This window comes from Netta rufina (assembly GCF_964035555.1).
Source record: "Netta rufina genome assembly, chromosome: 4".
Lineage (NCBI taxonomy): Eukaryota > Metazoa > Chordata > Aves > Anseriformes > Anatidae > Netta > Netta rufina.
In genome coordinates this window covers 58,013,881-58,025,745 of record NC_140127.1, presented here as the reverse complement: position 1 = coordinate 58,025,745, position 11,865 = coordinate 58,013,881, and the positions used below count along the sequence as shown (strand labels likewise).

Below are 11,865 nucleotides of genomic sequence, written 5' to 3'. Positions count from 1 at the left end.
CTCAGGGCCGGCCGAGCCCCAACATGGCGCCGGGACCCCGCGGGGCCCTGCCGCGGGCTCGAGGCGCGGCGCGCGCCGCCCGCCCTCACCCGGCACACGGCGGGCGGGCCCACAGCGCCTCCCGCGGGAGGGGGGGGATCGGGGTATGGGGGTGGCGAGGAGGAGGCGGCCGCCAGCCCCCCCCCCCCCGCCTGCCGCCGCTAATGGTCAGCTCTGCCAGGTGTGCTGGCAGCGCCCCCCCCTCCTGCTGCCCCGCGTGGTTTGCTCCCCGGGGGCGGGCAGTGCCGCTGCCGTGTGTCCCCCCCCCGCTGTCCCCGCGTTGGTTCGTTCCGCCGGGCAGCCAGACGCACGAGCGGGCAGAGAGGGAATCCCCCAGCGGCCAAGTCTCGCGAGACTCCCCTCTCTCCCCTCTCCCCAGCGCCGCGCGCTCTCGCGAGACCTCGCCGGTTCCCACGCCGGGGCTGTTGTGTCTGAGGGGAGAGCCCGGGCGCTGTGCGTGTGTCTCCCGCGCTCTGCGCATGCTCGACGCCGTCCCGGGGAGGGGAGGCGCGAGGGGAGCGGGAGGAGGAGGAGGAGGAGGAGGAGGAGGAGGGGAGGGAGGGGGGGGTGTGTGTGGAGGCAGCTCTCGCGAGAGTAGGAGTTTTGGCGAGAGTTTGTGGAAGATGGCGCCTGTTGTGACAGGGTAAGTGCGGGGGGACGGCGGCGCCGCGCCGGGAGCGCCGCGCTCCGGGGGATCCCCGCCCGCCGCCCGCCCGGGCCCCGGCCCCGCCGCCGCCTCGGGGAGCCCGGGGGCGACCTCCGGGGGCCGTGCGGGCGGGTCCCGGCCAGCCGAGCCCCCGCCGGCGGGGTCCCCCCCGGCTGGGCGCAGCGCTCTGAGGGGCGCGGGGCGCGGGGCAGGGCCCGCGGGGCTCCCCCCGGGCTCCCTGAGGCGGCCCGGCCCTGCCCCCCCCCCTCCCGGCTCCGCCGCCTGAGGGGCTCCGGGCTCGGGGCTCGTCCCCGCGGGGTCGCCTGGGCCCGGCCGTGCCCCCCGGGGTGCGGGCAGGCTGCGGGTGCTGCCGGCCGGGCAGCCCCTGTGTGGGGGCACGGGGCCGAGCCGCCCCTCCTCGCCTCCCCTCCGCCGCTCCCCGGGCTCTGCTGGGCGCCCTCAGCTCCTAACCCCGCACGGCCAAGGGCAGCGGGCTCCCCGCCCCGCTCCGCCGCCGTGTGTCGCGATAGGCGATAGCTGCCGACACTTGTAGCCATGCTCTGGGGGAGCTGATCGCGGCTGCCCCGCTGCTCCGTGTGTCCCTGTAACCAGCGGCACCCCCGGAGCCTCCTGCAGCCCGTGGGTAGCAGCAGGCACACGGCTGGCACGCAGCGTCCCATCGCCCCTGCGGGGTTACGCGGAGTGTTGCTGCCCCTGCCACATCTTGGGCTCTCCTGCCTGCCGTAAGGGCCGTGCCCTGAATTTTGGAGCACGCTGGACGCGTGTAACCTCCTATCTGCCAAGGGAAGGGACAGCAGGAGAAGAGCGGGCCCTGCCTGCGCTCCACCTGGTTGTTCCGAGTGACATTGTGAGCGGTGAAAGCACCGCCGAGCCCGTCCAAAAAGTGGACCTTATTTTGTGGCTTCACACTGCGCCTGTGACCTTCTGTCTTCCCCGTGGGATTACATTGTCTCCAGCATGGGCTGTGTGGTTAGGGAGCGCAACAGCCTGCTTGGGGGTGGGGTGGAGTTGGTGGTGGATGCTTTTGTTCTCGTGGAGAAGGTAGCATTATGGTATTTTGTTGTTTTGGTTGGCGGCAGCAGTGTTTCCAATTCCTCGCTCTTGTCTGTCAAAAACTATATCGAAGCTCGTGCCTGATTTCTCTCCTGATAAAGGCATCTTGCGGCTCGTACACATTTTCCCAATTAAATGTTCTTTGGTGAAGCTGGTCGTATTTGTTATGGTTCCTGCAGTGTGCTATTTTAGAGGTTACAGTTGAAAGAAGAAACGCTTTTAAAGTTTGCTGCAAGTGGTACTCTGTGTCCTAGTTAGCAACTAAGCTTTTCCACGTTTCTGTTAGTTTACTCATCTGAATATTTGGGCTCCATTTCCTTCTGTTTATTGATTATTACAGGTTGGTCAGAAATGTTCTCGTGTCTGTGACGTTACAGTCAACCTTCGTGGAAATACGTTAAAATGCCGAGAATGACAAACTCTGCATTCTTTTTTTTTTTTTTTTAATGGGCGATCAAATTAAAAAAGCATTTTAACAAGAATACAAAACACTATGTATAGTTTTGGATTTTAACCCTGGAGTTACTGTTCAAAACTTCTAAGTTGAGTAATTCTCTGAAAAAGTTGTCTCATTTTCTTATTGTTCATTGCTTTTTACATTGATAAAAAGAAGTATGTTAAGATTGGCTGATGTTGTAGCTAGATTGTATCGAGGAGCTTGGGGTCTTTACGTAGGAGCAGTTTTTGGGCTACAGCTGTGGTGCTGCGCTGTTTGTGTACGTTAGCACACTCGACGCGACTTGATGATACTCCAGTAACTGACTTTTTTTTTTTTTCCAAACAGTCAGTAAAAATGGTTTTTCTTTCTCGGCTGTTCTGCAAAAGCTGGGTAGTGAACAGGGGAAAAAAAATGCTTGAAATTAAAAAGCTGTAAGTGGAGTCTGTAGTGCCCAAACACTGCCTGGTGTTTGAGTGGCGTGCCTTTCTTACGGGTGCTCAAGCTTTTGAGATAAAGCATATGTTTTTTCCGTAGCCAGTGTAGGCTGCGTGTGAAAACACAGCTTTTCCTGTGAAAGCTGCACGCCTAAGCCTAAGTTATGGTTTGTGCAGTGCTGGGTGGAATAGTAAGAACTTACTGGAGTAATTGTGGGGGGGAGTCAGGGTACGATACCAGTTTATTACCTGCAGCACGTTGCATGCTTTGTGCATCATGAGGAACGCTTCGATCCAAACAGCTGGTGTGTACGGGATGGCTGAAAGCCCACGGTATCAGACCTGGGTCTAGTAAGGTACGCAGAAACGGTGGGGCAGTTACTGAAAATGAACTATTTGGAAGGCGATTTTAACCGAAGCAGATCATTTATGGCTGCAATAATAGGATAGTGCTTGGGGGTTTTGTGGAGCGTTTTTGGCTTGTGAGCAGTTCCAGGAAACTCATTGTTTTAACGTGGCAAAATTAAGGAAAATGTTAACTAGAGTTGCCTGTTTTGGGTGCAAAGCACTTCTTTTATAGTATCAGTAGCTATTTAAACATATCTTTAGGCCTTGATTAGCTTGAAAATGGCTGTGGTAAGCCTAATGCAACAGTGTGACAATCTCTGCTCTTCAGAACTTATTTTTAAGTCATTTTAAATTGACTTAAAAAGTGGAGTGGTGTCTTCTGTGGCTCACTGTGTAATCTGGGACAACCCGCTCTGTAAAATGCTAAAAAAATAAAGCAAGAAGCCATCGCCAAAAACCTTTGCAAAGATTTCTGTACTGGCAAGCAAGTAATAAATTTAGAAATGGTAGATAAAAACGGTAAATGCTAGCCATAAGTACTTGATTACAAGTGAAAGCCTTTGTAATAGCAGTAAGCAAGACAGTGCTTGGGTTATTTTTCAAGCAGCTTTCAGATAAACCCTGAAAAAAAGACAATAACAACGGCACAGGCTTCTCCTGGGGACAGCGTTTTGCAGAGGCTCCATAGACAAGTGTTTTAGTAACACACTTCTAAATAGCAGGCTGTTAGGTGCCTGAATTAGTCACCTCGAAGTTGGGTGGTGAAGAGGTGTTTCCTGAACACCGAACGACCGAAGGGTGAGGGAAGACGCCGCAGATCTGTGGTGGCACAGGAGAATGCTCAGCACCAGGTGGAAACGTGTCAGGGTGCTCGCTGAAAGCTGCCCCCTCTGCGTCCCGATCAGTGGTGTGAGGAGGGGACTCAGCAGCACGGGTCTGGAAGCAGAGGGCGAAGCGGGTGCTGCTGGGGACGTGGGAGGGGAGGAGGACTCGTGCGACCTGATGTTGGTCTGAAAAAGCAATCTGGAGAGGAAGGTTCAGAGTAAATAAAGCAGGGTCAGCTCTGCGTTTTGGAAGATGAAGAAGGCTGCTTTGGTAGCTGGGATGTGCGCTGGTGTGGTCACAGGATAAAATGTAACCTACTGAAGGCATATCTTAGCGACGTGGGTCTCAAAACTTATAGGTCTGAGGATGTATAGAGAGCCATGGTTTGAGGGCTGATGCTTTAGGAGTCCCAAAAGGCAGCGACTTGCAGCGGTGGAAAGGAGGCTGGAGCAGTGGCAGGGCCCGTACGGCCGTGTTTTGTCTGGGCTGGGGCTGAGCTGATAGCGAGGCATCTGGATGGACAGGCTGGAGGCGCCAGGCGAGGCGTTAGCTCGGGCAAACATCGCAGATACGGCGTAGAAAGTGTGTTTGTGATTTGTTAGCAGGCAGCGGCTTCGTGTGGTACTGGGTGAGGTGGAGGGGAATGGGAAGGGATGCGAGACAGAGGGCTGCTGCGGAGCTCATAAACCACCAGAGGTGAATGGGGATGCTCCTCCAGAAGGATGTGCTGAAAGGAAAAAAGAGAATGATAAGGGCTGAGTCACGAGAGGAACCACGCCAAGGGAATCAGGGAGAATATTTCCGGTGAAGAAGCGCTGCCGATAGTCCGGGTGATTGGCAGGGCTGGCGAGATAAGAGCTGCACCTGGATCCGGAGCGGTGGCTGCAGGAGGTGTTCCTGAGAGCAGCGTCCGTGGAGCTCCAGGGCTGGAGGATGGATTGTGTGGACTGCAGGAGCAGGATCCGAGGAATGGGATCTTCGGGCTACAGTTTTTACTGTTGCTGGAGGTTTAAGCATAGTGCTTATTAAGATTTGAGTAATAGCATAACCGTGGCTATTGTGCTGTGTGCGCGCACATGATGAGGGCTGAAGGTTGTTGGGAGAAACTCGTTTACAATCAAATGAGGGGATGGTTTTGTGTGACTAACATTTAAATCACGATCAAGGGGCATGTCAGCGTCTTCGTTCTGGCTATTGGGAAATCTCTGTGAGCACTGTGTTCCTGAGAGAGTCTTCTGAGATGCCAACAAATGCTCTTCTAACCATTTGTAGGCTTGGTAGGAGCGATTTTATGACTTTAAGCTCCGATTAGGATTTTGCTCCCATTGTTTATTCGTTCTTTTAAGTAGCTCTTAGTCATTTCGGACTTACTGTAGTTGATGTATCAAGGAAGCTTTGAAAATCATCTTTGTAGAGCTTGATTTCTCTAGAAATAGGCTGTAGTCTGTCTTAATAGGCGTAACATGTTTTGGCTTTTTAAATCGGTACTTAAAAGGCGGAATCCTTTACCAGTATCTCTGTGCAGAGAGAGCTCTGATTCTCTACTATGAATTACACAAACGATTTGTGAGTGGGAGAGAACACTCTTTCTTTCCTCTGACTTGCTACATTCTACTTTGCAGCAGTAATTCATTCTAGTTTTTTATCGTTATTAGGACCTCAAACGATTTCTACATTTAAAAAGAGCGCACAAAGAAGCCGAAGTAGCCTGCAGCAGCAAGGGCTTGTGAAGGCTTTCTGAAAGACCTCCTGCACCTTCATGTGCACGGGCTTGGAAAAAAGCTTTTAGGAACTCATTATTGGAGTTACTTAAAAGAGTACAGTTACGGTATAAAGAGTATAGTTAAGGTGGGTGCACTACATAGCTATTCTGTGGGGTTTTCTTTGGTAAAATTGAGCAGAGAAAGTGTAGTTTTAGATGTGTAAAGTACACGCTTAACACAAACAAGTATGGGATCTTATGCAATACATGTGAACGTCTGTGGGGAATGGAGGACGTAGTTGATGCCACATATGAGCTTCACATGTGGAGAGCAAATCGTGTCAGCAGAATTCTCAAGTTTGGGGCCATCCTTTCTCTGCTGATCAATCTGAGTGCTTTGGCTGTTAATTGCAAGCACATTATTAGCTGACCTGCATGGCACTGCGATGTGCTGAATCACTGCCTCCCAAGAGCATTTCCCAGGGAGGGCGTACTTCTAAGTGCTTTTTGTTTTATTTTTAGTTTACATTATTGTGCTATTAAAAGAAGAAAAAAAGCAACTGAAGCATCTGCCTGCATTTAAAGGGTTGCTTATTTTTTCCTGAGTGCTTAGATAAAGAGGGGGAAAAGGTAAACATCACTAGCTGGATTGTGGGATGAAATTAATTCTGTGTGCACAACTGGGAATGCCTTTTAAGTCTGTTATTTCAAGGCAAATTTACAATTATAGATGCAAAATGGTGTTTCTGAACTTACTGAGGTTTCATTTTCATGTAAAATGCTTATGATCTAATATCGTACATCTGTCATGTTTGTCTTGAACATAATTGCAGAAAGAACTAAGTAAGATCATGTGAGGCAAGGAAGTAATACGGTGTTACGGTCATTCCTTTCCAGCATACAAGCTCAGAAGAGGAAACAGCTGATAAATTTCAAGAGAAAATTTTATTAATAGAAAGTAGCAATTTCCATATCATTATATCCTTACTGAGTCGTGGAAAAGTAAACGTGAGGCACGGAGTTTGACATTATCTCATTTCCTGGGGTTCTGCTTGTGTTGTGGTGCTTTTTACTCATAAATCGCGCACGCGAGAGTGTGTGTGTGTGTGTTTTGTGGTTGCTACCTTTTTTTTAACATGTGAAGTACCCTTCCCAACCTGAAGAAACTTTCTTCGCCTGTCTGTGTGTGACATCACAGGCCACTTTTTTGGGGCCAGGATATAGTAAGCAATTTAAAATGATCTCGTTTGCTGAAAAAATGCTCCGTACTCTTCTGCTGCGGTGGTTAACCAGCCAGCGATACACATCTTCGTGCCTGTAAACGCGTAAACTACGTGTTGGTGGCGGTAAACTCTGTTACCAAGAAGGGAGAGGAGATAGGGGTTTCAGTATGCACCATGTGAGAAATCTCTTGATTAAGACTGAGTTTCTACATCTTTACAACACGCGGAGGCTGTAGCTTTGCAAGGATAAGCGTTTTCATTTCCAGTTTCATTTTTTTTCTATTTTTTGAAAAGTTTGATTTATCTATAACACTTTACCACTAGTTATATCGGTGTTTTACTGTTCCAGTAACTCAGGTGGTTCAGTGACTGACATGATGCTACAACATGATTTATTCTTTCTAAAGTGATCTGAAAATTTCGGTCTGCAGCATGTATCTACAGTTAGCTTGTCGAGCTCTTTTTTTGAACGCGTCTTTGTACGTAAGTCCTTGAAAACTTTCCTGTTGAATTTAAGTATGCATTTCTGTAATGAACACTTTAAAGTTATTGCTGCTTTACTTGGAAAACATGAAGGAATCAAGGTGGTTGTATGGAAGGATAGCTTTCCTCCTTTTCGTTGCAACTGTACGACTGACTTGCATGAAGGGGCATTTAATCAGTGTGTCCAAAATCCAGAGCACGTGTGGTGAAAGGCAACGAGCTGCGTTGGCAAGTGATCCTTTCTGACTGCTCCATGCGAGATCACACCTGTTACTTCATTTAATTGTTCTACTCCTGGTAGCGAGGTTCAAGAGTACATATTGCAACGGGTCAGCGTTAATCTAATTATTTATAGTTACTTGAGTAGCAACACAAATATTTAATTCTATTTAATTTTCCATTATGAGCACAGAAAAACGTGGGCATCTTTCAGTATGTGCCAGACAACAGTCTTTCTGCTGCTGTTCTTGATAAGATTGCTCGGTCTGTAGAACATTTCATCTGTGCTTTTTTATAACTTGTACTTGTGGCGTATTTCCAGTGTGTGGTGCTTTGGGAGATTACCAGGAAGCCTGGTATCAGAAGGAAACTTGATCAGGCAGCCATGAAATTCAGAATTCTCTAAGCCTGACAGAGGGAATTGAATTGTGTAAATTACTGGTCCCTAATTTTTGCCGGGCCATAGTAACAGCGCAGAGTAAAAAATACTCTCTAGGCAATATCCTGCTTTCCTTTCCCTGGCAGCTCTTATTTTAACTCTGTAATTCAATTTTGGCTGGGAGCAGTGGCAGAGGATCTTGCAGGCAGCGTTGCTTTCGCAAGCTGTAGATTAGGAACTGCCTGTGTAGAAAATAAGGTTAAACTTGTTTGCTCAGCAGAACAATTTGTGAAACGAAGCTTTTATCAGGTTTTGGTACAGTAGGGGGAGTCTCTGCGATGGGCTGCTGCCGTCCCTGCTGTTTTGGTACGAGGGGACCTTCACACAGGAGGTCTGGGCAATCCGAGGTGCTTGTGCTTGTTCTCAGCTCGTGCTGTTGAAGAAGGGATCTAGGGCCTGGCATAAGAGAAAAAATAATAATTTAAATTGGTTATCTTATTGTTGTTGTTCCAGCCGTCTGTGGAAAAACCCGTCGTGTCCTGAACACGACAAAACACGTGCAAAAAGCCAGTGACTTGCCAAGGTCAGACGCAGGGTCGGTGGAGAGCTGGAAGCTCAGTCAGTGTCTCCCGGCCCCCTTCTCCTTGCCCTGGGGGGCTGTGCCCTGATGGGTTCGCTGCGTTTCAGCAGGTGGCATCGTGTCTTCCTCCCTCCTGGGTCACAGAGCGAAAGACATCACACTTCTTAGGCATTCAACCTGCCTGACAAACGGATGTGGTAATGAAGATGAAGTGTGGCCGTGGCTGTAATCAATGTGTCTTGGTAAGGGTGGGGGATGCTGGAACAGAAAGGTGCTGCTCTGACATAGCTGGGCCATATGGGGCACGACCAGTGGGTAAAGGCAAAGAAAGAGTGGTGCTCTGGTGGGCTGGAGCCATGCCTTCAAGCTCCAGAAGAAATTATTCTCTATAGGTATTTATTTTTAAAATTCGAAGTCCTTTCCTGCTTTCCAACTCAGCCAGCCAATGCTGGCTTCAGTAGCGAGTGTAAGAATTCAGCAAAGAAAAAGTTGTATTGAAAGCCTGGTATTATGCTGCGTGTGTGTGTGTTTCTTTTCACGCTCTTTTAGTTTTGTAGTAGATATACAGTGATGACTAGTAAAATCCTTAATAATGTAATATCTTCCAGAAGTGAAGGGGATATAGCAAAACTATTCTGGATGTGTCTTTTGTGTCCAAGTATTTTTCTGGCCAACCTTTTTTCTTTTGCTGTTCAGTGCTCCTTTGCCAGCACTGAGTCCTGGGGTGTTTTTATTTTCCTTTTTGCATTCCAATTTACTTTTTTTAAAGATTGCCGAGTTGGTGTTGGTTTTGTTTTGTTTACATGTGCATTACAAACCTTCCGTCAATAAACTGTGCTGAGCAGTCAGTCAAACGAAGCATTTGGGATCAGGCTTCCTCTTTGGAAGAGGCTGGTGGCACGTGGCACGTTGTGACAAGCTGTGTCAGTCAGCACAGATGATGCAAAATGAATCCTCCTGGTGATGTAAAAGCGAGGTTTTGAGAGATGGTTGGATAAGCGCTGAACTTACACGGGTGGCTGTTAGTTCCAGTATTAAACGTTTTGCTGCTGGGTGTGGAGGTGAACGTGATGGTTTATTGGTAAGTGTGATAGATGAATACTGTATAGATGAAGAAAAGAGGGAGCTCTCCAACTCTGGAATGTATTTTGATTGTAAAGCTCATCAGAAATAGGAAAATTAAAGCACAAAGACTTATTTTCCTATGTTTTAATTATACCAGTGTTGGCCAAGTTAGTGTTCAGTTTTGATAACACAGTAAATAAAACCTGTGTTTGCAGTGCTTATGTTTTGGTAGTAACGCTCTCAAAATACTGAGAACTGCGTTAAAACAAACACGAGAACTGCACTAAAACAAACGTCACAACTTTCCGTATTTTTATTTGCAATGGGCAAAATACCTGTGTTTCACAATAGCTCACAGACAAAACAAAGGAATGGTTACGAAACGATGCCTTAAAAAAGGGCTCGTTGGGAAGTTTTGCTGACAGCAAACTTGCTGAAGTGGTAAGTCATGCTTCGGATGGCAGCAAAGGAAAAATGGATCGGGAGCTTACAGCCACGTCCAAGTGCTACAGGCTGCTAGAGAGCAGAAGACAACTCTTTTTGTTGGATCCCTTGAGCTGGAAGGAAAATTGTTCTTCCTTCTGACTGGCTGCTGCATTGACATGGAGCTTTTGAGACAGCAGGAGACAAAAGCTGACCTCAGAAGATGTGCTGAAGGTGCCTGGTGAGATGGAGTTTGAAGCCAATGTGAGTGTTCATTGAATCTAGGCTGAATCTTCACATGGGAATAAAATGTACAAGAAAACTCTCCAGACATACCCTGAGGATTTCCTGTGTTCATTTGGATACTTTTTGGATGAATTATTTTTTTAATACCACTCAGTACTGTACAAACAAAAAAAATGTTTCTCTGCTGTTTCACCTTACTGCTGTACGGCACTTCAAGTTAGCAGGAGACTGGTTTGACTCATCAGTTTGCACAGTCCTGAAGGTCATGTTGCATCAGTTCACATTTGGAAGTTTATCTTTTTCAGTTAGTTCTCAAAAAAAAAAAAAAACAGACCAAAATTTTCCAGAAGTTATTAGGCAGCGATGAGTATTACATCTGGAGAGATAAGAGACTTCTTCACTTACTAGAAGTCTTCCTATGTGCTTCTGATACGCAGGGTTCAAGTTGTGGACGTGGTTGTTTCATGTACTTTCTTAATACAGATTTTACTGCTTACACCTGTGATACCATTTCTGTTTTTGGTATTTTCCTGTGTATTGTCCTGATTTCAGGTTTTTTCCTTCAGTAACAACAGTGTTTTCCCTAAGATGAGAGTTACTATCCTAGCAGCATCCCACTTGCTGTCCCAGCTAGTACTTTCTCCTGTTTGTTTTGAAATTAGTTGAAGAATATTTATAGGCACTGCTTGGCATTCCTTTCCTCGAATTTGAATTCAGACTCAGTCAATGTTTCCTCTTGTTTTATATATGAAGTATTGAGATTTTTTTAAATTATTTTTACCTAGTTACTTTCAGACTTGTTCTTCCCTGAGTTTTGTGACCAGATCTCAACTAATTTTGCTCCTACATATCCCTTTTTATGGATCATCGCACCATAATATTTTTTATCTCCCCATTTGTTTCTGTGAAGTTTCTGTATAAGCCCTGTTCTCTCTGCTCCTGGGCAGTTTACGTCCAGTTGCCTTTGTTCAGAGCAGAACTTCCAGAGGATTTCTAACTGTGCTGTTCCCTGCTCTGGATCCATCCCAGTCTTTATTTCCCCCCAGCTTCTGTTATTACTGGCCCTGTAAGACAGTGGGGAAGTCACTTACTGTTTAACCAATATGATATGCTAACAACTGCCTGCTTTAAGTCAAGTCCAAACCCTGTTCCTTGCTTTTGGGAATGGCGAGCTTGGCCAGATTGGTGTCCTCCATCATGAGAAAAGGCGTCTCTAATGAGTGCTGGTACGCTGCTCGTCTCCCAGCTGAGGTGCCCATTGCCATCGTTCACAGAGCTTGAGAGAATCAGGGAGAAAACAGATTCAAGAATCTGAAATACCTTATGTAGCAAGAGGCAAAATATGGATACGGAGCAATGAGGAGCTGTATAAAAATAAAATAAGCTGTAAAGGAAAAGCAACAAAAGTTAATGATGTGAAGGCGGGGAGTAGAAGTAGTGGAGGATTGCTTTATTTCAGAGTTATTTCTTTTCACTACCCTCCTGTCTTTTGGCATATTGCAGTCCTCTTCCCCATGTTCAAAGTGTTTAGGAAGCTGTTACTGCTTTATTCTCCTGCTCCTCCAAGGATGGATAAAATATAACTGAATGACTGGAGAGTTGCCGCAATCAGTTTCTAGCGGCATTGTAGGACATGCATTGAAAGGTGGGAAGGAATGGGACACCTTGTTCTTACTAATATGATGTATTTCTAAAGCCACAGAGCTGGGAGAAAGGACTGCTTCTGAAATGCTGAAAGTA

The 11,865-nt window shown here is 47.4% G+C and overlaps 1 protein-coding gene across 1 annotated transcript in view; it reads left to right on the top strand.

Moving 5' to 3' along the window:
• The first annotated feature begins 634 nt into the window (after window positions 1-634).
• RBPJ (recombination signal binding protein for immunoglobulin kappa J region) overlaps window positions 635-11,865 on the top strand; it is a 58,097-nt gene continuing 46,866 nt past the window's right edge. Inside the window, exon 1 of the mRNA XM_084285496.1 lies at window positions 635-682. Within this exon, the coding sequence (XP_084141622.1) occupies window positions 663-682 (20 nt within the window). The 5' untranslated portion in view covers window positions 635-662. The remainder of the gene's footprint in view (window positions 683-11,865) is intronic.